The sequence below is a fragment of the Heterobasidion irregulare genome (genome assembly GCF_000320585.1).
Source record: "Heterobasidion irregulare TC 32-1 unplaced genomic scaffold scaffold_08, whole genome shotgun sequence".
Classification (NCBI taxonomy): Eukaryota; Fungi; Basidiomycota; class Agaricomycetes; order Russulales; family Bondarzewiaceae; genus Heterobasidion; species Heterobasidion irregulare.
In genome coordinates this window covers 735,994-758,431 of record NW_009258204.1, presented here as the reverse complement: position 1 = coordinate 758,431, position 22,438 = coordinate 735,994, and the positions used below count along the sequence as shown (strand labels likewise).

The window sequence follows — 22,438 nt, the reverse complement described above, 5'->3', positions numbered from 1 at the left end:
CCTTTTCAGTGCTTGTTCATGTATATAAGCTTTGGCCACAAGTGCTCGATCTGGGCATTTTTTGCGTCGCAGCATAAGTTGCAAATCTGGACAAGAAGAATCTCCACATGTCAAGTTGAGATGTTGAAGTGTGGGAGGCATCCACAGACTGCTTGTTCTTCTGCCAATACAGACTCTGGTCAACAATGTACTCTTCAAGATCTGTGTCTACAAATGACCAGGAACATGGCTCTGTGGAGGGTGAAGTGGAGGGTGTGGAGAGTGATTCGGGAGGTGGTGGCAAATCAGATATCATCCATATCCATGCCTATCTGTCACACTCGGGAGTTGCCCTGGATGCCGATATTGAAGGGGGCAGTTTGGATGCACAGGAGATGCCAGATATCATGTGAACACATCTCATGGATCATGTCAGCAAGGTGCATGCACAGTGTATCTGGCCCAACGATGCTTCAGAAATGGTCCACGCCATCTTAGGTAAGCAGCTTCACGATGAAAAGACAAAATGCTGAATTATCAAACACAGATGGGCGTACGATGTCTCACGATGACTTGCATGGCAGAACACTGGGAGATTTGACAAGAACAAGCAAAGCTCAACAGGATATCAACGTCTTCTATCATGCCAAACCTCAATGGGAGAAAACTGTCCAGCATCACATCAAAACTCAAGCTAACCAGCACACCGCGCGACAAACAGGCATATGTTCTTTCACATGGGAATACTGCATCTTTCTTAATCCACTACATAGCGTTCAATGCAGTGTTGCGTGATATGCGCTCTCGCAATATTGCGGCTGAAGAGCGCTCTGAACAGAGGACCAATGAGCTTGAGCAGAAGATGGAGCAGATGATGAAGCAGAACGTGGAGCAGATGAAGACCGAGATGGGTCGGGTGAACAAACAGTCGAACGAATGGTTGGAGCGTATGCTGAAAGATTCGGTCAAGCGGTTGGAAAAGGAGCTTGAGGATACGAAACAGGAGCTTAAGGATACAAAACAGGAGCTTAAGGATACAAAACAGGAGCTTAAGGATACAAAACAGGAGCTTAAGGATACGAAGGCGGAGCTAGCGAAGGAGAAAGAGATCACAAGAAATCTGCAGTCCTCGTTATCAGCCCTCATGCGTGTGAGTTCTCTCATTCTTCGCACATCATGACCTTCTACCCACATCCACAACTCAATGGCTGTCAGACTCAAGCTACCCTCAACAAGATACGCTTGCGCATCCTCCTCGACTATGCCCGTCAATTTGTACTAAAGATTCACGGCTTGTCCAACTCGTCCTGGGATGAAGCGACTAGAAATTTGGACGAGGACGCTATTGTCGACTTTATCCGCTCTGCTTCGGTCAAGGCATCAAGGCCGCTACAGAATAAGAGCATCGACTAGATCATTTCTAGCTCGGCTCGGCGACAAGCAAATGATGCTGCTCACTCTGCCATTTCGGACGATATCCGTGAAGCAGTCCTAGCAGCAGAGCTCAAGCCAAGCGACAGAGAGTCGAGGACAAATATTTTCTTTTTTGTCTTTGGAGAGGAGGCCTGACCAACTCTCCGATGCCGAACGTGTCTGTGGATCAGTCATTCTGTAGACTTCAAACATATTATCTCAAGCCTTTCGTGCATGCCTTGCTGCAAACCCCGCCTACATCCCTTGTTCTCCTTTTCTGATTGAGCCATTCCCACTTTTTATGTCATTTCCATGTTTCTTATTCTTTTACTCCAATACTCGACTCGACTCCATCATCACATACTTTACCGAATCTCAATCAATGTGTACTCCTGCGACACACTCTCCTTTCATTCAACATGCCTTTGAAATAAATAACGTCCAGAGCCTGGTGGTGACATGCCTATTGCCAGAACACACCGCGAGCGCGAGCACACAGCCTATCCCCGCATTTGTGCGACATCCGCAAAACCATAGGTTACATGAGAGTACAGAACACTTCCTCGTACTTTCGAAGGGCGGGCAAGAGGGCACCTGGTGAATTCCTAGGTGCAACCGAAAACTTGTACTCGGAAGTCATGACACGATGCCGTACCGTGCCTTCTCCCACTCTGACCACTGGAACACGGGAAGCGGGTGCGCCTCTGTGTTAAAGACCCACTGATCGAGTGGCACGAGCTCCTCGTTGGTGAAGAGGAGATACAGGTATTTTAGCCTTTGAAAAGGAAACAATCAATATTTTCATCGCGGTCCAGACCGAAACGGCTCCACTCACGTCTCCGCGAGGAAATAGCTACACGGGAGGGAGAGGACAACACGATCAGTCACCACCTGACAACATGAAACAAAAACCGAACCCAACAGACCTCGGCATCTCGTCCTTCCTCTCCGCCCCAACTTCGTACACATCCTTCAAGCTCGCATACCCACTTCCCGCGTCCCCACGCACCTTCGCCTCTCTCTGCACCGCCTCGAACACCTCCCACCCGCGCTCCCTCCACTTCCGCTCCCCAGTGACCCGCCACATCACATAAAAGCTCTCCACCGCCTCCGGGCGGAGCAGCCACCCCGCCTTACCCGCACGCGCGCCGTATCCCCGCGCGCCCGCACCCCCCGCCTCGCGCTCCCCCGCCGGCTTCACCGCGCCCACGCCAGGCGGCACCCCGCCCGGGCGCCCCGCGTCCTCCCACTCCCGCAAGCGGGTCGGCCCACCGCCCCGCGTGCGTCGCGCCGCCGTGCGCGACGAGCACCTCGTCCGGCGCGAGCCCCGTCGCGGCGTCCGCGTAGAGCACGTAGCACGCCTGCGCGAGGCCCTCCGCGGCCCCACAAGTGACGCTCGCGGTCCGCGCGCGCGAGCGGGAGGGTGTGGGCGCCGAGCGCGAGGACGCCGGGGAGGAAGCAGGAGAGGTGCTCGAAGGTGTGCGAGGGCGTCGCCTCGCTGCCGTCGGTGTCGGTCACGTAGAGCAGCCCGCGCGTAGGGTCGAGGTATATGAGCGTCGAAATGATGGCGTTGGCAGAGTTGATGTCTGCGTGATGGATTGAGGAGGTGGTTAGGTTTGGCGAGGGAAGCGGCTTACAGAGGTCTCGGGCTTTGATGTCCGTGCGGCCGGTGAGGAGGTATTGCTTCAGCATGTACTCATAGGCACTGTCGGCGAACGCTCCCACAGACAGTTGCTCTGTTGGACCAGGCGTATGATTTTTTTTTTACGGTGGAAACACACGGGAGCTTACGATTTCTGGGCGTGCCGTCGTGCGTGTCCCATTTGGTCGGGAAGAGACCATGCGTAGCGGACGTGTTTGTCTTATACATGATCTCCATGAGATGTTCTACCTTCAGAGAAGAGCTGGCGGATCAGCTCTCCCGGCACGAAAACGCGCAGAGCGAAGAAGACGTGCTTTGGTGTAGTACGTATTTCGCCCCGTCAGGTATGCGAGGTACTTGTATTCCATCTGGCAACTCAAGGCCTCCGCCCACAGCGTGATGCCAGGGCTCCAGCCACCCTGCGTCTTTCCCCTTCCGGGGAGCGAGCAGGCTCCGCGTGAGAGCGTACCCTCCGCGCACGGATGTCAAGAGACGTACGTGACGGTATTGACGGCATACATTGGCATGCCCGACGGGGTGTTGAACGCGGGGAGGAGCATTGTGCCGAGCTCGTCTGCGCGGGCGAGGAAGATCGGGTCGTCGGAGAGCGCATACGCTGAGAGCAGCCCGCCGAGGTACCGGATGACCGTTTCGAAAAACGGTGCATATTTGTCCTGTGAACATCATGTGTCAGCCTGTCATCTTAAAAATACCCATGAACGCCTCGGGCTCCCACTGCAGTGGATATTCAGCACGCAGTGACTTACAGGCTGGAGCGCGAAAGATGTATTGGCGACGACAGAGAGAGCCTCATCAAATTCGTCATAAAGACCCATCAACCACATCGTGTCGAGAGACTCGACGACGGTCAGACCCCACCCATTGAAACTGGGCGACGCGAGGATAGGCAGCGATGTGAGCGTCAGGGCCATGGACACTGGAGGCAGCTCACTTATCCACGGGCGCGTTGGTGAGCGGCAGCAGCTCGTCATGCCCGGAGGCATGTTCCTTGTAAGCGGTGTACGCATCAACGAACGCACCCTTGACCTCCGCGGCACGAGACGCCCACAGGTCCGTAGAAGCATCGTGCTTGTGTGGGCGGTGCGGTCCTCCACCATGTCCATGGCGATGCGGCGGCGGGCGAGGGTGCCGTGGAGGCGGAGAATAGTCGTCTAAGAAATGGTGACCTTCCGGGTGATATTCGCCATATGGGAAGACGGTGGGAGGAAGGAAAAGGTACAAGAAGACGAGGAGTGCAAGACTGAATGTCACGATGCGGAACAGAGGACGGCGAAGGAATGCAGAAGTGTAGTGAAGCGCCGCATGGGGCAGAGAGGGGAACTTGCTGAAGACCATGCTGCCGAGCGCCGTCAGAGAGAGCCCGTGTGATGTGGGGTGTAACCTGGAGATGTGCCGCCAGAGGGTGGGCTCGAGAGCATGAGGTTGGCTGGAGCCGACGGAGGTACACTGTGTGCAACGCCCTTGAAGGGAGGTGTGCGCAGTGGTAGGAGACGGGATGTGTTGCCAGCGCTGCAGGTGTTCCTCGGGCCAGCCCCGGCCATGGGCCAAGTCTGTATATGGCCCTGACGTTGCTTCTTTCCATCTCACAACCGAATGCCAAGACAATCGCTTACATACCCCATTCATTGCCGGCGGCTTCCCCTTGCCAACCCAATTCAGCAGAGTTCAAGCTCGGACCGGATGTTTTCTCCACCTTGCCAACTCCAAAAAAGGGCCGCTTCCACAAGTCCCTCATGACGAAACGAACAAGTTCGCGCAAGCGAAGAGAGAGGAGTTATATTTCTCTACACGGAAGCAGGGATACTTATATCAGGAGTCTATGCGATCTATCGACTCCCGGTCGGGTGAGCGCGCCATACGGATTTTGCACCCAGTCTGAGAGCAACACTGACCTCAGTCGCAGCTGCCATCGCTAGGACCCTCCTTCCATCTCTCGTCCGTCTTCGCACAGTCAAAGCTCTCCTTCCCCAGCCTCTCATTGACCTCGTTGTGCTGCCGACACAGCCATAGACTGAGCGCGTTTCTGCTACTCACGTCGGGCGGGCTCTTCTTCATCTCATGTCCGAGGTGCGTCGCGCAATGGGAGCACGGGTACAGCGTCGGGAGCGCGTGCAGCAGGGAGAGCATGGTGGCCCGCTGGTGGGTGGACGGCTTATCGGGGTAATACGCGGCGGTCGTATGGAGGAACGTCCAGGTCGCGCGGCCGAGTTGCTCTACGTCGGGCGGGCATTGGGCTGGTGGAACATCGCGCTGCGCGGCGAGAACGGCAATGGAGGTCGCCGCTGCGGCTTGAGTGGGAGACGCGGTAGAGCCCTTGGACGCGGCGGGCTTCCAGTTCCGGAACGCGGTGCAGATTTTACAGGGCTTGCCGTCTGGGCCGATGACCATGCCCGGGGGCAGCGGGCTGTTGTTTTTGCTCATCGCCGCTGATGGTTAACGAGACAGAGAAAGAGTTTCGCGAGGCTGGTCGACGCTGGAGACGCGTTTGTCAAGGTTTGTAATTGACAGGCGCTTAGGCCCTAACCTCAAAATCAGAGTCGATTGCTAATAAGCGCTGACACCATCTTTCATCGATGGCGACGTCGAGTGACCCACATTATTCTGCCGCGACGTACAGGCCGACGAACAGACAAGGCAGTACGTTGATCATCGCACTATACTCCAAGGGCATGAACAAGTCCAAGTCGATGCTGACGGCGAACAGGACCTAGCGGCACATCCACTGACCCCGGCCTCAGCGATCATACCGTTGATACCCTCAATGCCCATTATCTCGAACTCTATGGCACGACGATCGCAGACAAGGATAATTCCCAAGCGCAACGATGGCTGGAGAGCAAGGTAGCTGACCTTTCCAGGTCTTTGATCCTCCTCCACTTCCGTGAAGCATCCGAGTCCTCCCTTCGGGCCCTCCTTTCGAGAGGAGTCTCAGGAGAGGCTGCTAAGGAGGCGGGGGACCTTCGTGACGCCATAGTTGCCTCCCTCACCCTACACAATGCCCGCGTACCGATCAACTGTCTCCCGACTGAGATCTTGGAAAACATCATCAGCAGCCTGACTGTATCATACATAACCCCAATTGAGAGAAGCCAACAGGTCGTCCGGGCTGCGTCCGTATGCCGCAGATGGCGCGCCATCGCGGTTGGCTCTTACGCCCTCTGGTCGCATATAACTCTCAACAAACGCCTTACCCATACTTTTATCACTCGCTCCGCCCGCCTCCCCATCGATTTCAGCTTCGAAAGTAACCAGTCCTACGCCTTACCCATGCGCCACTACGAAGCTCTGTATACCTGCGCCGAGCGTACACGCGCCCTCTCAGCCAAGCTTGATCGCCACACAATGACCAATGTCTTGAACAAGTTCCCCGCCCACCTTCCCATCCTAGAGTCCCTCACGCTTAATTGCATACGAACCGTGAGCTTCCCCGACGCAGAACTTCCCCGCGGCACAAACAGCATATTGCACAGCCACACGCCTTCCTTGCGACGCCTCAACCTTGTTGGAATCACGCTCCCATGGACAGCGCCTCTCTTCCGCGGCCTCACGCACCTTGACGTGCAGCTAGAAGCTTGGCACCCCAAGCTCGACACGTTTCTCAACGTGCTCGATGCCTGCCCCGACCTTGAGCTCCTCCGTCTCTACGAGGCACATCCGGTCTCATCCGACGAGGCGATCCCGCGCCGCGTCAACCTTCCCCGTCTGCAGACGATCGACCTCCAAGGTCCCAGCGCGGCATACATCCTCGCGTTCCTCGTCCCACCCGCGACCGCACACATTCACATCCCCTTCTTCCGGTACCAGCCCGCATGGCACTCGCACCTCCCAAACCTCCCCGCGATCGACACCTTCGTGCTCTCCCTCTACAACCCCCCCGGCTCCTCCCCGAGCGAGCCAGTCCTGCGCGGGACCGCCGCCCCCGCGCGCACGGGCGCGAGCACGGCGGCCCCGCGCGTGCTCCTCGAGAGCCCCTTCGGCGACCGCCCCCTCCTCATCGTCTTCTGGATCGACGTCGCGTGCCTCGTCGGCCTCTGTCGCGCCAGCACGTTCCTCCTCGGGCCGGGCGACGTCGCGGACCCCAAGTTCGCGTGCACGGAGTGGGCGCAGGGCCTCGCGAACATGGCGTCCGTGCGCACGCTCGCGCTGCACACGCGCAAGGCGTTCTGCGCGCTCGTCGGGATGACCGACGACACCGAGACAGATACGGACGCGGACGCGGACGCGGCGCCGGTGCTGTGCCCCGCGCTCGAGCACCTCGAGCTCGGCGACTTCCAGCTGAGCCGCGCGGACGCCGCGCGCGTCGAGCGGTGGGTCGCGCGGCGGCACGCGCAGGGCGCGTCCGCGCTGCAGACGATGCGGCTGTGCGACATGCGCCCGCTCCTGCTGGTCGTCGTCCAGCGCCTGCGGAAGGTCGTGCCGACCGTCGTCGTGTTCGATGAGGGCGTGCCCGTCGGGACGACGTTCGGACGCACGGTGGACTGAGCCGGCGCGCGCGCGGGGGCTGATGCGAGGCCGGCGGTGCGACGCGCACGGTTCGCTTGGGCGGCGCTCAGGCCGACGCGTGCTGAACGTTGAGCGGCCGAACCGAAGTCGTGTTGCAAGCCGCGTCCTGGAAGTTTCATCTGTCTGTCGCGGCAAAGTCCCGCTCATGTGGATATGTGTACGAGTACAATCGTGCGGAGGATGTAGTGTATGTCTTTCTTGTGTAGCGGTTCGGAATCACCAACGCACGGCTGAGAGGAGCGCAATAGTAATTATTATGCCTTGGTCGAACAGATTTGTCTTTCCGAGCTACCGCCTGTCTCTAGTCTCCGTTGCTGACCCAACGCACGGCTGAGAGGAGCGCAATAGTAATTATTATGCCTTGTTCGAACATATTTGTCTTTCCGAGCTACCGCCTGTCTCTAGTCTCCGTTGCTGACCCAATCACAGAAGACAGTCGTTCTGTGTATAGCCTGTCTCTGGTCTTTCGTGTGTCCATAGAGCGGACTACCAGTGGCCCCTAGTCGCCGACATGAGCACAACTCAACAGCGCCCTTGTACGCGTAGTGCTCTACACCGCACGAATGCTGCACGTCCATTAACCGCACAGTCGACCAAGGACAAGAACAACCGCCTATTCTACAGGTATGACCGACCACGGCACTCTGCTGCCTCCCTCCCTCCATATCCGAGTAAGTACTATGCTCACGTATGCTGCTGCCTGTACGTACCATAGCGTCCGACGTCAGTCGACCGGGCGCCTGGCATGGCCAATTCGGGCTAAAGTTGGCTGAAGTCAGGCTCCGGCCCCTTGCTTATCTGCACCCACACCCACGTCCGCAACGTCTGATATGAGCCAATGTGAGCCAGCGAACCAGTGTGGGCCAGTATGAACCACAACCCGCGCCAAGCCCCTTTCTCCTCCCCATAACCACGTACGTCACGTACCGACGCTCGCCGGGCTCGAAACACGGATACAGTGTAGCTCGCTCGGCGGCGTCAGCGCACTCGCGCGCCATTCGCATCAAACGCGAGTCACACGCTCGCAGGACACCTGGCACGCAGCGTCCAACAACAAGCCGTCCAGTGGTGCTATGGTGCTCTGATGCACTGATGCTAGCTATGATGCTATAATGCTGGCTATGATGCTCTGATGCTAGCTACGATGCTAGTGCTGGCAAGCGGCAAGAAGTAGTAGCGCGTACAACTATCCTACACCGTCGACCTCCCTCCCTCCCTCCCTCCTCCCCGTCCCCGATGGCAGTGGAAGTGGAAGCGGGCAGGCCCCGTCTCGTCTCATCTAAAAGCAATAAAAAAAAGTGAAACAACGCAACGCAAGATAATCGTGGCCAAAAACCAAGAAAGAAACACGCAGGGCTCCCAAACAGTAACAGCAAGTACATCGCGACACATCGCGCGTCTCTCACGCCCTCACAGCGCGAGCGCGAGCGTACAAGGCGATCGTCCCCGCGCATCGCACCACACGCACGCACGCACGCACGCACACGCCACGCACGCCCTACGCCCACTTGCCCAGCAGCGCCATGATCCCGCACCCAAGCATCATGCACCCAACCGCATACGCCATCTTCCCGTCCCCCGCCTCCCTCATCTCCCGACTAAACAAAAACTCGTGCGCGAGCAGCTCCACGAGGCCCGTATAGATCAGTATCCCCGCGCTCAGCGCGTCCAGCACGCCCGACACCGCCGCGGCGCGCGCGGACCCCGGGTTGTACGTCGTGCGCACGCCGAGCCCCGCAGCGACGCCGAGCGGCGTCGTCAGCCCGTACACGAGCGCCGCGAGCACCGGTATGTAATTGTATTTGGGCGGGACCTTGAGGTAGGCCAGCCGCGAGCCGATGCCGAGCCCCTCGAAGAGCTCTGGGAGACGTGCGGTCAGTTTTGGGTGGGCGACGTGGAGGGGCGGGGTGGGACTCACGGTGGAAGACGATGACGACGAAGAGGACTTTAAAGTCTGGGTCCACGGCGAGCGTCAGACCGATCAAAACACTGCAGCGGGCAGCAAACGCGGTCGGCGGTCTCTCCTTTCATCCCCTCACCCAAAGCAAGGAGACACGCACCTGTGCAGGATCACGCCAAACTCGAGAATCCCGACGCCGACGAGCTGCGCGAGAGCAGTGTGGTCGTCCTCCTCAAAGTCATGCGAATGGTGATGCCGCTTCTCGACGTCCGAGCCCGACGCCGCGTCTTCGTTTTTGCTCAGAGTAAGCTCTTGCTCCCCCACTTCCGCGGCGCCGCCCCGAGCACCCTCGGGCCCGTGTGCCGAGTGGCCGCCGACGCCGTGCCCGTGCGCATCTGTGAATCGCGAGGCCAGTCAGCTGCCAATTTCTCTAGATCCTCGACGGGCACGAGGCGCGGGCGAGGGTTATCGATCGGATGGAAGAGGTTGGGCACGGGGTGCAGAGATGACGATGACGATGTGGGGCGATAGACACGCACCGTGGTGGATGCCGAGCTTCTGAAGCTTCCGCGTGCCGATGCGAAAGGCGAGCAGCTCGACGATGAAGATGAAAAAGATGGATCCGAGGGCGAGGGCGAGGGCGTATGGCTGAATGGACGCGGCGTTGGTGAGAAAGGGGCCGGGAAGAACAGCGGTCGGTCAGATCATAACAAAGGCGAGTGTATTATAAATATGGTATGTGGCATGAAGAGACGCACGTATTCACTCCAGCCTTTTGGGAGACAAGGTGAGCTGAGCTCTTTGATGGCAGGATCTAGAAGGTGTATGAACGCGGTCGCGATCTATATCATTGAAATGGGCGGGTCAGGAAAAGCCGCGATGGAGGCACGAGGGGGGACTCACGATGACGCCCGAGCCGAAATATTTCGCGAACCTAGCCGAGGACACAAATCAATCAGCGCTGCGCTGAGACTTTCCGCACCAACGACACGGGCGAAGCGCGCACTCACTCGAACAGGCCGTGGGGCACGTTGAGCCACCGCGTGCGTCTTGCGAGGACGGGGAAGAGGGCGCCGAACGTGCTGCCTGTCCAGATGATGAAGATGGAGGCGACGCGGAGGCCGAAATAGGTGTCTGCGCCGCCGCCGCTCCCACAGGCGTCAGCCGTAAGGCCGGGCGAGGAGGTGGAGTTGTCGGACATTGTGTGCGTCGATGGCGCGAAGGCGAGTTTTTTTCGTGAGCGACGACAACAACGACGACGGGCGTGACGGGGAAATGGGAAGAGGGATGGGGGTCTCGGGAGACAAGAGGGGGACCGTCTGGGTCGTGCGAGACGTTGTACGTGCGGGGGGAGATGGCAGAGGGGTGGAGGGAGAGGAGCCCAAGAGGCAGCCATCCGATGACTGCTCGGGTACTCCCTCGGCCAGTCGGCTTGTCGCCCTCTTACACATCCCAACCCAGCGCGGTCCTCGTTGTCCACCATCACTCTTCCCTCCCACCCTCTCTCACGCCGCCCGTCCCACCCGCCTGGCGGTGCCGACGACGACCTGTGCGCTGCGGCGTCCTGCGCGGACGAGGGCCCATGGCGCTGGGCGGGAAGGAAGGCGGGCGGGGGCAGTGGAGGAGGGCTGCCTGTTCGGGAAGGTTGTGCCAGCCACCACGACTCATTTTTAGTGGTCGAGCCCAATTGGGGGGCGCGCGAGGACCGCATCGGTGACAGCCAACCCGGTCGCTTCGCTTACGGCTCCCAATCACCCTCGCCCAATGGCACTCGATACTACTACACTATCTCCTCTTCTCAATCCCGCGGCGCGCGAGCAGCTTCAAATCACATCCCACATCCCACATCCTACAGCACACCATGCCAGCCCGCCGTCCCCCGTCTCGACAATTCATCCGCGCTCTTGTCCGTCTTCCACCCGCGAGGCACACACGCCCCTCGCGCTACGAAGTTGCTACGACCACTCGGACGTGAGATTCTTCGTGGCACCCATTTGACCAGCTCGGTCGCCAGCGATTCGGTACCATGCAGCAAGCTATTCCCCCGTAGAGATGTCGTCCAGCAGCAACTATCTACAGAGGTTAAACCACATACCGCGATATAATAAATAAGCAACAGCGCACACACACACACACACACACACACGGAGAAGAAGAATAAACAAGAAAAGAACGCATACGCAACACACAGAACATGAAACCTCGCGAGCCGTGTTCGATCACAGACCACGATACCGCCCCGCCTGCCACTCGAATGTAAAAAAAAAAAATCCGCACGTCCCATGTTCAGATTAGAATAGGAATGTCATCGTCCACGTCCTCCTCCTACACGCCTGCAGCAGCGCCGGAGCGCGAGCCCCACGCCACGTCAACAATGAGAAAAAAATTATTACGAAGATCGTTACGAATAAGCAAAAAGTCCCCCGTTCGAGCGGGGTCCGAGAGGGCCCGCACCAGTGTGCCGTGCGGCGCGCGCGTGTCGTGTAGTAGTAAAATGAAAGACAGAGGTGGACGGCGTCGACCGACAAACCTAACAGCGACCAACGAAACCACCCGCAGACCAATTCTGCGTCCGTATTCGTCCTCAACGTTGTAGATACCTAGGCACCTCCGTCCATCCATCCGTCCGTCCGTCCGTCCGTCCGTCCGCTCGTCCGCTCGTCACAAAATCTGCGTCTCCGTCGTCGCGTTCTATCTCACATCGTCGTCCGCGGGGCCGCCCACCCCAATCTATACACTCGTCCCAAGGGATCGGACGGTGCTCCCGAGACCAGCCCGCCCCGCCCCGCCCCGCCCGTTCACGGCTCACGCGCGCGCCGGCACGGGCACAGGCGCGAGCCCCGCAGACGTCAACGGCGGCGAATCGAGCGACAGCGGCGGCGACGGGTACAGCTCGGTCGGCGACGACGGCCGCGCGCCCTTGCCGCCGCCCGGGAGCGCGCCCGACCCGGGCACGGCAATGGCGATCGGCCCCGCGCCCGGCGACGGCGGGATGATCTCGATGTGCAGGTTCGGGTGCGCGTGCGCGCGGCGCTCGGGCGCGTGCAGCGGCGCGTGCGTCTCCATCTTCGTGCGCAGCGGCGCCGCGAGCTGCGAGAGCGCGCGGGTGCGCCCGCTCGCGAGGCTTACGCCGGCGTCGGCGGGCGCGGGGCGGAGTGGAAGCTGGTGCTGGTGCTGGTGCTGGTGCTGGTGCTGGTGCTGAGACGGGTGGTAGTGGATTGGCTCGGACGGGGGGGTCGTGCCGCCCGCGAGGATCTTCTCTTCCTCGCGCGTGGTCGGAAGCATGCCCTCCCTGCGCGCCTCGACGCCGCGGCGCTTGTTCTCTCCGCGCGCGACGTCGCCCTTGGCGTTGTTGTACATCCACAAGCCCACGAACGTGAGCGCGATGCCGCCCGCCTGCACGGGGTGCACGCGCTGGCTGAACCACACGAGCGCCATGCAGATGACCGCCACGCGCTTGAAGAGCGACGCGATCGAGTACGTGACGGGCGAGACCGACGCGAGGATCACGAACGCGACGATGTTCTGCGCGAAGTGCACCGTCCCGTTCGCGACGAGGTAGTACGCGACCGAGTGCGGCGCGCTGTGTCCGTGCGACGGGTGCGCGACGTGCCCCGGCTCCGCGGACGCGGACGCGAGCAGCGCGCCGAGGTCCGCGTACAGCCAGATGGGGATCATGAGCAGGAACGCCATCGACGACGAGTAGAAGAGCAGGTTCAGCTTGTCGAGCTTGTGGTGCGCGTGCGCGTCGGCGCCGGTCGGCATCACCTTCTTGAAGAAGATGTTCGAGGAGACGAAGATGAGCGCGGAGCCGAGCGCGCAGAGGAAGCCGATCCCGTTCGAGATGGACATGTCGAACGTGCACGCGAGCATGACGCCGAGCGTGAGAGGGAGGAGCGAGACGTAGGTCTTCGCGGAGTAGCGGACGCCGAACATGAGGGCGTACGCCGCGACGGTGAACAGAGGCGAAAGCGCCTGCACACGCATACGGCGGTTTAAACCCGTTCAGATAAGAAAGAAGGACGGAGACGTACCTTGATGGTGTGCACGGTGCTGACCGGTATCCGCGAGATGGCCATGCTAGAGAATATGTGGCCTCCGACCTGGAAGAGGCCCATGGGCACGGTGTCCCTGAGTATCGCCCGCGTGGGTCGTCGAAGCCTCGAGAAGCGGACGAGGGGCGACATGAACAGCAGACAGTACCCCGCGACGAAGCCGAACTGGATGAACGTGAGGGTGACGGGGTATTTAAACTGGTTCATGATCGACTTCCCGGTGTTAGACGAGAGCGCGGAGGAAGTGTACCAGAGCGCGCAGAGAAGGATGAAGCGAAGCGTCTCGGGCGCGGGGGGTGCCAGGAGGCCCGACGTGGGCAGCGTGATCCCCGCCATGGGCGAGCGGAGGCCTGCGCGGGGTGGGTGGCGCGGTGACGGGGCCGAAGTCAGAGGAAGGACATCATGCGAGGGAAGGACCTTCTGCAGCGTCTTGGTCAAATCGGCGACGAGCCCCTCCTTGGCGCTGGCCGCTATCCGCGACGCATCCTTCCAGCTCCTGCCGTCGTCGTCGCGCTGCTTCAGTGCCTTGCCGTGCGAAGGGAGGACATCCTTGTCTCTGCGGGTGCTGGCCAGCCAGTCGCGCGCGCCGCTGCCCCCCGCGCCGTGCATTTTCAGCGTCGAGCTGAGTGAAGTCGTCTTTTTTTCGCTGTAGGCCCGCCACGGGTGGACGTTGCTCGTCGAGTCGGCGCGGGATGCAGCCCAGATTGGGAGGCCGGTGGGAGGCATTATTAGGATGGGGAGTGTGGGGGAGGGATGGGGGAAGGCGGTGGGATTTAGGAGGGCATGCGACACCGGTTGCCACTGCCTGGAGACGACTACGAGCCATCTATTAGATGGTGGCGTCGACCCTTATTTCCTTTCTCGTCAGCACCATCTAATCTTATCTACGCTCGCGATCTTGACTCCCTCTCTCTCAGACTCGTTTGTTCTCCTCAAACCATGCCTTCAGATACATCCGCAGCGGAAGCCATCGCAAAAGCTGCCAAAACCGCATTCGAGGCCTCCCAGCTGATACCCACATCCGAACGCGTCCGCGCCCTCCATGAGATTAGAAACGAGCTCGAGGCAAGCAAGGCCTCTATCCTGGCCGCGAACAAGGAAGACATGGACGTTCGTCTCGCTCAACGCCTTCAGACCTGTAGTGTCACTGATTCTTCCAATGGAACTAGGCGGCCCAAGTTGAGGTCGATGCGGGCCGCATGTCCACGTCCCTCTTAAACCGCCTGGATCTGCGCAAAGGCGATAAATGGGACTCGATGCTGCAGGGCGTCACCGACGTCGCAAACCTCACAGACCCGACCGGTAAAGTCTCGTACGCGTCAGAGCTGGACGACAACCTGGAAATCTACCGCGTCTCGTGTCCGATTGGCGTGCTGCTAGTCATATTCGAGGCCAGGCCGGAGGTGGTCGTGAATATCGCCGCTCTGGCGATTAAATCTGGTACGAAGACTGCCTGTTGTCCAGTGTCGCCGTGCCGCGCATGTATTTTGAAGCTCTTTGATTGTCAGGTAATGCTGCCATTCTCAAGGGCGGAAAGGAGTCCAACCGCAGCACGCAGCTCATCTCCAAGGCCATCCAGACTGCTCTGTCAAGGACAAACCTCCCCAACACCTACATTCAGACCATCCAATCCCGCGCAGAGGTGAACTCGCTCCTCTACTTGGATCAGTATATTGACCTCGTGATCCCTCGCGGGAGCAACGAGCTCGTCCGCAATATTCAAAATAATACTCGGATTCCAGTGATGGGCCATGCCGATGGATTGTGCGCGATATACCTCGACGAGTCTGCTGACTCGGAAAAAGCTGTCCGCATCGTTGTTGACTCGAAGGTTCGAAAATCGTTCCTGCTTCACGAGGTTCTATGTTGACGAATGCGCTGTGGTACTGTGCTTAGATCGACTACCCAGCAGCTTGCAATGCAGTCGAGACACTCATCGTTCACGAATCACTGCTGTCTACAGTTTGGTTAGACGTCGCAAAAGCACTTCTGAACGCCTCTGTCACCCTCCTCTGCGATCCTCCTACCCTCGCAGCCCTCGACAAACTCTCCCCAGCGCCCTCCAACCGACTGACCCACGTCCGCCCCGCCCCGCCAGACGCGTACACAACCGAGCACCTCAGCCTCACGCTCTCGGTTCTCACTCTGCCTTCCCTCCCTGCTGCCATGCAGCACATCAACGCGCATTCCTCGCACCACACCGACTGCATCGTCGCTGAGGACGTCGCCGCCGCCAGCACGTTCACACGCGGCGTCGACTCGGCGGGCGTGTTCGTCAACGCGAGCACGCGCTTCGCGGACGGGTTCAGGTATGGGTTCGGCACCGAGGTGGGGATCAGCACCGGGCGCATACACGCGCGCGGACCTGTCGGACTGGAGGGCCTGGTCACGTACAAGTATGTGTTGAGGAGCAAAGGCGAGAACGGGCACGTCGTTGGGGAATTTGGGAGCGGAGAGGGGAAGAAGAGGTATAAGCACGCGCCCATCCACGCCAATTCGGTTCCATTCTGACCGGACATGCATTGTATATCGCTCATGTGTGTGTGCAATGTAGCATAAGTAAATATATAGGAGTAGAGATCGTCAAACAAGACTGTACTAAGGATACAAAATCGAGACCCGAGCGCTGAGGTGGTGCACCGTGAATCGGCCAAACAGCACGATCAGAAGTGTCAGCTCATGAAGGCGGAGCAGCGACGTCCTCCAAGCGAGCCTTCTTCTCCGCAGGAGAGTTGCTGCTCTCGTCGTCCGCCTTGCGCTTCTCCGCGCCGTTGGCGTCTGGCGCTTTCTTCTTTTTCTTGACCATCGTCGTCAGATCGTTCACGGGGAGCGGCTTCGTGCCCGCAAGCGAAGCGCCCGTCAAGCCTGCGCGCAACTCCTCATCAAGGGCGCGCGCAGCGAGTTCTGGTGCGGATGCGTGGCTATCGTTTGGTGAAGACTTGAGCTCGTCAACCTGAGACCCAGCACATATCAGCGCTCTGACTGGAGGAACAATGTACGATAGGACGGTGCGAGACACTCACCTTTAGTGCTAAATCCTCTCTCAACTCCGATAAATCCTTCACCTCGGCCTCGATCTGGGCCCGGCTCATATTCTGCACCAGGTCGTCCCTGACCAACTTCGCACCTGTTGCCTTGCCCTTTCCTTTGGTATCCACTTTGACATCTTCTGCAGGTGTAGGCACTTCCGCAGGCTTCAGGGTCCCGGTCAATCCCTCCTTCAACTCCGACAGTCGAGCGTCGACGCTCTCGAGGGCGCGCTGCGCGTGCATAATTGCGTCGGCCAGCCTCCCGGACGTGAGGTCGAGCACCATGCTAAGCTTGTAGTGTGCCTCCGCGATTTGACGTGAGGAGAGTGGGAGGAGGTCGGTTTTGAGGGAGAGTGCAGCAGTGTAGTCCGTGATGGCTTGTTCGAATTTCTCTGTGATGCCGCGTCGTTCGTATGTTAGCGTTGCAGCTGCTAGGGCATGTGTCAAGCTGTAACGCACCGGTTTCGAGCGACACATCTCCAAGCGTGATATATGTATCGGCCAACTTCAGCCGCACCTCCTCGTCTTCGTCCTTCTGCCTGTCGTATATCGTGCGTGCGAGATCGAGCACCTCCCACGCAGCATTGAAGTCGTCCTCCGGCTCCGCGCCCTCCGCGCCCTCCTCTTCCTCCTCTTCCCTTTCCTCCTCCGCCACCGCCCTGGACGCTTCCGCGAATAGATCCACAGCCGCGTCTTCGACATCCTCCGCGTCCCCCGAGAACGACAGGATCGCGCCTTTCTTCGCAGCCGCATCTTCGGCTGCAACACAAGTAGCACCGACGTCAGCGGTGAGTTTGTGCGCGTCGAGGTGTGCCTGCGCGAGCCACTCACCTTCGGTCCCATCGGGCCCTTCCTCCGTCTGCTCCTTGCCCAGCACCGAGCTCTGCGCGATCGCGTTCTCCAGGAGCGCCTTCCCGTACGCGAAATACACGTCGGCCATCTCCGGCGCGTCCTCGCCGTGCTTCGTGGTCCTGCAACGCGTCGATACGTCAGCGGTCGGTTCACGCGCGCGGCGGGCAGCGTGCGTACATGAGTTCGAGCGCCGTGGCATAATGGTCCACGGCGTGCTCGTATTTTTTGAGCGCGAATGCGCGTTTCGCGTGGTCGAGGGCGCTCTCGATGGTCATCTGCGCATCAGCGATGGTGAGGGCGTCTTTTTGTGCTTGGCTGCCGTCAATTGGTCAGAATCAGTCGCGGTATTTTGGAGTTTGTTTGTGAGAGACATACTCGGACATGGTATCAGAGAGAGGGCAGGAAGGTGATGTGATGGCCTTTGTACGCAAGGTACTTATGGTGGTAGCTTATGTGGCTGCGTGGCTGCGATTTGGACGCGTCTTCGGAGTTGACGCTTCTTGACCAGTGACTCTCGTTGCAACAAAGTGGCACCTTTCATCAAATTGTGTATGTGCATTAGGAGCATCCCGTTTGACGTGATGTCTTTCTCCGCCACCTTTTGTGGAAATCGATCTGGGTATCAACACTCGACCATGCCCGACTCAGCCTTTGGCAAACCTCTATCGTCCTTCCCTTAAATCTAGAGAGCTCTGATCAGTGCGGGCCAGCGCTGCTGAAGAAGCTACAGGGTTCGACGAGCTTGGTACTGCTGGGTGCTCCCACATACGAAAGACATTTTCAAGGTGCTCATCCTCTGCTCGGTGCTCTTTTCTGCTTCCATGCAAGTATCGAAACGATCAGCCATTCTTTCTCTGATCAATGTGAGTCGGATCTCCGTGTGTGATCCATGGAAGCCAAGGGCCATTTTTCACGTCTTTTACGATGTTGGAGGAGTCAACTCGGTATCTTGTTGACCCAATCGGCGATGCATACCTCGATCGACATGAGCCATTGTGGGCCGTGGCAAAAACTCTTGTCTTCAGTGTTGGTGCCTCGTGAGCTACTTTGGAATTGGAATGATTTATGCGTGGATAGTTTGAATCAAACCGTCGGCCGTCCACTCTCAGCGATCACGATGCCATCGGTTATATGCTCGGGTATTCATGAAAGCAATGATGTCTCGTACATTGAAATTCAAGAAAGCAGGCAAGTAAACGGCGGTGTCGGGAGCGCATTATGTCTGAAGTACGTAGCCGATGAATGATGAAAAAAGAGACCGGATAACCACTAACCTACACAACATCCAAAGTAAATTCGCGACGAGCGTCACCGAGAATCCCAACTCCGCGTGGCTACCAAGTAGCCGAAAGGAAAAACAGGAAAAGACAGGGAAGGAAAGGAGAGTAGAGAAGAGAGAAGGCAAGAAGGAATGAGGGAATAATCCATCTCAAAGACGAGGTAATATCGACCGGTACCCTGAAAATAGGGAAAAGGCGCATAGACGCGTAAGACGAAACAAGGACAAGAATAAAAGTAGATGACATTACTATATCAATGAGGCCGTCGCATTGTGCTGAGGCTTCTTCGATGAATCCTGACCAGCTACGCCACCACCAAGCGCAAAGTTCGACCCGAACGCGCGCGTTCCATTGCCCGGCCCAAACGCGCCACCCGCATTTGCACCGTTGACCCCAAACAAACTCGCGCCCATCCCACCCGCAGCCCCAGGCATGCCTGTGTTCTGTGTGAATAACGATGCTCCCATGCCCGATCCTGCCCCTGCCCCTCCAAACGCCGGCGTCGAGCTCGAGCCGGACATTCCGCCGAATGCACCTCCGCCACCAGTCCCCGCCCCCGTCGCAAACATTGTGGCGCGGAAAGGGTTCGCTCCGCCAGCGCCAGTCATCTGCGGACGTAGACCAACGCCAACCGTTGATCCCGTTCCAGCACCCGCGCCGAATGCCGAAAAACTTGTAGCGCCGGTCGGCTGCCCAGAAAGCGACGGCATGCCGGTCTGCTGAGAGCTGAGACCGAAACTACCGACACTAGTCGTGCCAGGCGATGACATCGCCGAGTTCAGTGTCGGCGACGATTGACTTCCCGGTGTGCTAGGTGCGGATTGTGGAATTGGCGGAAGGGATTCCAGTAGTGAAGCACCGAACGATGACGTAGGCTTGAACGCTTTGATTCCGCTGAACCCCGTCGTCTGTGGTTTCAATGGAGGAGAGAATGTTATCGACGGTGTCGTGGCACCGGTGACATTAGACGTAGCACCCGTGGGCTGACTAGACAGCGAGGAGAAGATAGAGTCTGAGAACCCGGAAGAGGTTGTGGACGTATTCTGGCTCGGCAAGGTCGGCGGTGATGTAGAAGAGCCGAGGTTCAGTGCACCGAAATTCGACAGCCCAAGGCCGAACGATTGATTCTCCTCCGGCTTAGATCCCGCATATCCACCTCCGTTCATGGAGAAGGAAGAAGCTATATTCGACATCCCCGAGCCCTGCTGTGAAGACGGTGAACTAGCCCCCAACGTAGACGATCCGCCGAATGCGCTGAACCCGTTGAATCCAGTCTGTTGCGGCTGCACTTGTTGTTGACTCTGGGTGTTGTTATTTATACCCATTGCCAGTTCCATAAGCGTTGGAACTTTAGGAACTGGGGGCGCTGGCTGAGCTGGCACACCAAAGGGGTTACGCGATCCTGTCTGATGCGTTTTGACGGGCTGAGGTGGAGGCGACGCCGGTTTATTACCAAAGGCCAGCGAGGTGATGGGCGTAGATGCAGGGCGTGTTGGCACCGAATTGTTGGTCGGGGCAGACATTTGCTGGGGTGCTGCCCATGGAGACATTGAAGACGGTTGGGGCTGGAAAGAGTTCGATGATGACGAATTTGTATCGAAATGTTGTTGGGTGGGTGGTGCAGACGCAAAATTAGATACAGGTGGACTCTGCAGCTGACCCTGCATCGGGAAAGGGTTGTTGCTGCCGTTGAACTGCACTTGCGGCTGGCCAAAGTTTGACTGAGCGAACGGAGATGCTGCTGTCGCTTGCGGTATAAGCGCACTTTGGCGAAATGGATTCGAGCCGGTAGTTTGAGGTTGAAGGAATCCTGTGGCCTGGGGTTGAAGGAACGGCGAGAATGGTTGTTGAGGTAGTTGGAAAGACGGCATGGCGGTCATCTGCGGTTGTATGAAACCTGTGGGCTGAGTTTGCATTTGAGGCTGTACAAATGGCTGAGATGGGAAGCCCGTCATCTGTCGCTGAACAAACGGGTTATGGGCAGCTTGCTGGAAGTAAGTCGATGTCGGGCTGCTTCCGATTTCCTATCAGCATTATAATACGACAATTAGGTGCTATCATTGACCTTCCAGTCTGGGGATTGAACATCGTTTGCTGCTCCTCCTCAATAGCCGAGAAGAAATCAGCCATGGCCTGGCTGGATTCCGTTTTCGGTGGTTCCGAGGATGTCGATGCGACCGGCGCTTGTGATGTCGAAGGCTTCGGAGATGGTGCTGGGGGGGTCTATAAGCATGAGGAAGCGAAGAAAAATGCTCTGGCATACACTTTGCCGCACTCGTCGGGGCTATTGTTCTATTCTTAGTATTTCTGTCCGCCGCCTCTTTGTTTGTCTTGTACTCGATTCTATTCTGCTCAAAATTAGGATCATTAAGATACTCTTCGAGGGCACCAACAAGCGACACAGGTGCCTGCTCAACGCAATAAGAACTCAGACATGATCAGAAAATCTATAAATATACGCACATGTTTCAGGTTTGGGATTGGAACATTCAGGATATTCTGCAATTTCTTTGCCACACCCAGATACTCCACGACATATTCAGTCTGCTTGCAAAAATGCCGGTAGATAGCTAGCGCTTGCTCGGCATCAACATGCGACATCTCAAAGTAATGCTCTGAAAGATGAGAATAAGGACCTGAAGAAATTGAGAACACCAAGCATTCATGAGACATACCCAGAACGTTGATGACCCCTTCATTTCCGGCCTGGAAGAGAATGAGCAGATCCTTGACCAACAGTCGGAGAGCAGTGACAGTAAGTTCGTCTTCTAGATTGTCAAGGTAGAACTAAACGTAAAAGGTCCTCTTAAGGAATATTCGAGAGATCGAGCAGAAGACCAGACGCACCCGACATTCGACCAGCGTGTCAATCATCTTCTGAACTACCTTCGTCTCTCTTAATAGACCTTTCTCTACCGTCATTATCCGTAATTTCCTGCCCGAGATTGTTTTGCTGCGCGTAGGAGCTTTTGGTGCAGGCGGCTCCGATTTTGAGCGCTGGCGCGCATCCTCTTCGAGCGACATGGACAAACGTGCGTCCCTGTTGTTCTCCGACTGAACATGAATAGCGTCGTGCTTCAGGTCACGGTATGCACGGATACGAGCATTAAGATAGTTGGCGTAGTTTTGTAGGTTTTCCGGCGCCATGTAGCCTGAGCGAGATGGCATTCAATGATGGTCCGGTTATGAGATGAGTGACTGCCACGATGGAGTCGGAGAAACTACGCACCCTCCCACTGACCCCCAGATACATTCTTGAGACGCAGGACGTCGGAAGAAGAGAGATAGGATAAGATGTTGTCGGTAGCACCGTTCCGGATCATCGTATGAAGCACCAGGAGGGCTTTGAACACAATCTATTGATGCGTACGGCCGAACGATCAGCTCTACGTGTCTCAGCATTCATGCCATTCAAGAGCCTACAATTGCATTTGGTTCTCTGAACCTCGGAGAGAGCGCCTTGCAAACGTCATGAACAGCTCCGTCATCAGACCAAGTTGCGGCGACAATTGGGTCCAGATACTGCGCGGGACACCGTTACTAACAACACGCGAGCGCCAAGAGATGATGAGCATGCCTTCTGCTTTGGGGGGTTCGGCTTGGGCTTGCATGCGTTCTTGACGACCTTGTCGAAGCTGGACATTGTAAAGACCGCCAAGTGGGCAGTGTTGCACTTCCAAGCCGCTCTCCTCCATGACCGACCGCTTCCGTGCATTCGAACTCCGACAAGTACCGTAGTACTTCGCTCGGTCGGTCTTGTCCGT

General features: G+C 57.9%; 12 protein-coding genes across 12 annotated transcripts; 5 read left to right on the top strand and 7 right to left on the bottom strand.

Annotated features, from left to right (window-relative positions):
- Positions 1-545: 545 nt before the first annotated feature.
- Positions 546-1,804, top strand: HETIRDRAFT_478089 (uncharacterized protein). The gene is made up of 3 exons (XM_009550808.1): positions 546-700; positions 753-1,129; positions 1,195-1,804. The coding sequence occupies exons 2-3, from the start codon at positions 776-778 to the stop codon at positions 1,390-1,392; spliced, it is 552 nt and encodes a 183-aa protein (XP_009549103.1). The 5' UTR covers positions 546-700; positions 753-775; the 3' UTR covers positions 1,393-1,804.
- On the bottom strand, positions 1,804-4,390 carry HETIRDRAFT_445737 (glycoside hydrolase family 47 protein; the record flags this gene model as incomplete). The annotated part of the gene is made up of 9 exons (XM_009550807.1): positions 1,804-2,167; positions 2,228-2,245; positions 2,319-2,753; positions 2,780-2,978; positions 3,030-3,128; positions 3,184-3,296; positions 3,533-3,708; positions 3,802-3,922; positions 3,987-4,390. 9 exons carry the CDS (start codon positions 4,388-4,390, stop codon positions 2,029-2,031), a joined length of 1,704 nt encoding a protein of 567 aa, XP_009549102.1. The 3' UTR covers positions 1,804-2,028.
- A 558-nt stretch (positions 4,391-4,948) lies between these two features.
- On the bottom strand, positions 4,949-5,476 carry HETIRDRAFT_323692 (uncharacterized protein; the record flags this gene model as incomplete). Its single annotated transcript, XM_009550806.1, has 1 exon — positions 4,949-5,476. The coding sequence occupies one exon, from the start codon at positions 5,474-5,476 to the stop codon at positions 4,949-4,951; it is 528 nt and encodes a 175-aa protein (XP_009549101.1).
- A 921-nt stretch (positions 5,477-6,397) lies between these two features.
- HETIRDRAFT_445736 (uncharacterized protein) lies at positions 6,398-7,934 on the top strand (the record flags this gene model as incomplete). Its single annotated transcript, XM_009550805.1, has 1 exon — positions 6,398-7,934. The coding sequence occupies one exon, from the start codon at positions 6,398-6,400 to the stop codon at positions 7,535-7,537; it is 1,140 nt and encodes a 379-aa protein (XP_009549100.1). The 3' UTR covers positions 7,538-7,934.
- A 708-nt stretch (positions 7,935-8,642) lies between these two features.
- HETIRDRAFT_478085 (uncharacterized protein) lies at positions 8,643-9,789 on the bottom strand. Its single transcript, XM_009550804.1, has 3 exons — positions 9,619-9,789; positions 9,477-9,547; positions 8,643-9,418 (listed from the first exon to the last, which is right to left on the bottom strand). The coding sequence occupies exon 3, from the start codon at positions 9,010-9,012 to the stop codon at positions 8,698-8,700; it is 315 nt and encodes a 104-aa protein (XP_009549099.1). The 5' UTR covers positions 9,013-9,418; positions 9,477-9,547; positions 9,619-9,789; the 3' UTR covers positions 8,643-8,697.
- HETIRDRAFT_64133 (ZIP-like iron-zinc transporter) lies at positions 8,643-10,659 on the bottom strand (the record flags this gene model as incomplete). The annotated part of the gene is made up of 7 exons (XM_009550511.1): positions 8,643-9,418; positions 9,477-9,547; positions 9,619-9,853; positions 9,998-10,106; positions 10,217-10,300; positions 10,362-10,392; positions 10,469-10,659. 7 exons carry the CDS (start codon positions 10,657-10,659, stop codon positions 9,057-9,059), a joined length of 1,083 nt encoding a protein of 360 aa, XP_009548806.1. The 3' UTR covers positions 8,643-9,056.
- Positions 10,660-10,733: 74 nt separating this feature from the next.
- Positions 10,734-11,563, top strand: HETIRDRAFT_453369 (uncharacterized protein; the record flags this gene model as incomplete). Its single annotated transcript, XM_009550803.1, has 2 exons — positions 10,734-10,869; positions 10,920-11,563. The coding sequence occupies 2 exons, from the start codon at positions 10,734-10,736 to the stop codon at positions 11,561-11,563; spliced, it is 780 nt and encodes a 259-aa protein (XP_009549098.1).
- Positions 11,564-11,831: 268 nt separating this feature from the next.
- HETIRDRAFT_147306 (uncharacterized protein) lies at positions 11,832-13,658 on the bottom strand. Its single transcript, XM_009550801.1, has 2 exons — positions 13,493-13,658; positions 11,832-13,433 (listed from the first exon to the last, which is right to left on the bottom strand). Exons 1-2 carry the CDS (start codon positions 13,643-13,645, stop codon positions 12,264-12,266), a joined length of 1,323 nt encoding a protein of 440 aa, XP_009549096.1. The 5' UTR covers positions 13,646-13,658; the 3' UTR covers positions 11,832-12,263.
- Positions 11,833-12,054, top strand: HETIRDRAFT_324463 (uncharacterized protein; the record flags this gene model as incomplete). Its single annotated transcript, XM_009550802.1, has 1 exon — positions 11,833-12,054. One exon carries the CDS (start codon positions 11,833-11,835, stop codon positions 12,052-12,054), a length of 222 nt encoding a protein of 73 aa, XP_009549097.1.
- Positions 13,659-14,452: 794 nt separating the features above from the next.
- HETIRDRAFT_64127 (uncharacterized protein) lies at positions 14,453-16,098 on the top strand (the record flags this gene model as incomplete). Its single annotated transcript, XM_009550510.1, has 4 exons — positions 14,453-14,623; positions 14,683-14,953; positions 15,022-15,344; positions 15,410-16,098. 4 exons carry the CDS (start codon positions 14,453-14,455, stop codon positions 16,022-16,024), a joined length of 1,380 nt encoding a protein of 459 aa, XP_009548805.1. The 3' UTR covers positions 16,025-16,098.
- On the bottom strand, positions 16,064-17,832 carry HETIRDRAFT_410739 (uncharacterized protein). The gene is made up of 6 exons (XM_009550800.1): positions 17,770-17,832; positions 17,572-17,709; positions 17,374-17,513; positions 17,002-17,301; positions 16,537-16,934; positions 16,064-16,466 (listed from the first exon to the last, which is right to left on the bottom strand). The coding sequence occupies exons 1-6, from the start codon at positions 17,775-17,777 to the stop codon at positions 16,191-16,193; spliced, it is 1,260 nt and encodes a 419-aa protein (XP_009549095.1). The 5' UTR covers positions 17,778-17,832; the 3' UTR covers positions 16,064-16,190.
- A 1,090-nt stretch (positions 17,833-18,922) lies between these two features.
- HETIRDRAFT_50332 (uncharacterized protein) lies at positions 18,923-22,317 on the bottom strand (the record flags this gene model as incomplete). The annotated part of the gene is made up of 10 exons (XM_009550481.1): positions 18,923-19,390; positions 19,421-20,684; positions 20,740-20,887; positions 20,938-21,082; positions 21,138-21,289; positions 21,350-21,461; positions 21,522-21,826; positions 21,904-22,030; positions 22,098-22,196; positions 22,225-22,317. 10 exons carry the CDS (start codon positions 22,315-22,317, stop codon positions 18,923-18,925), a joined length of 2,913 nt encoding a protein of 970 aa, XP_009548776.1.
- Between the last annotated feature and the right edge of the window lie 121 nt (positions 22,318-22,438).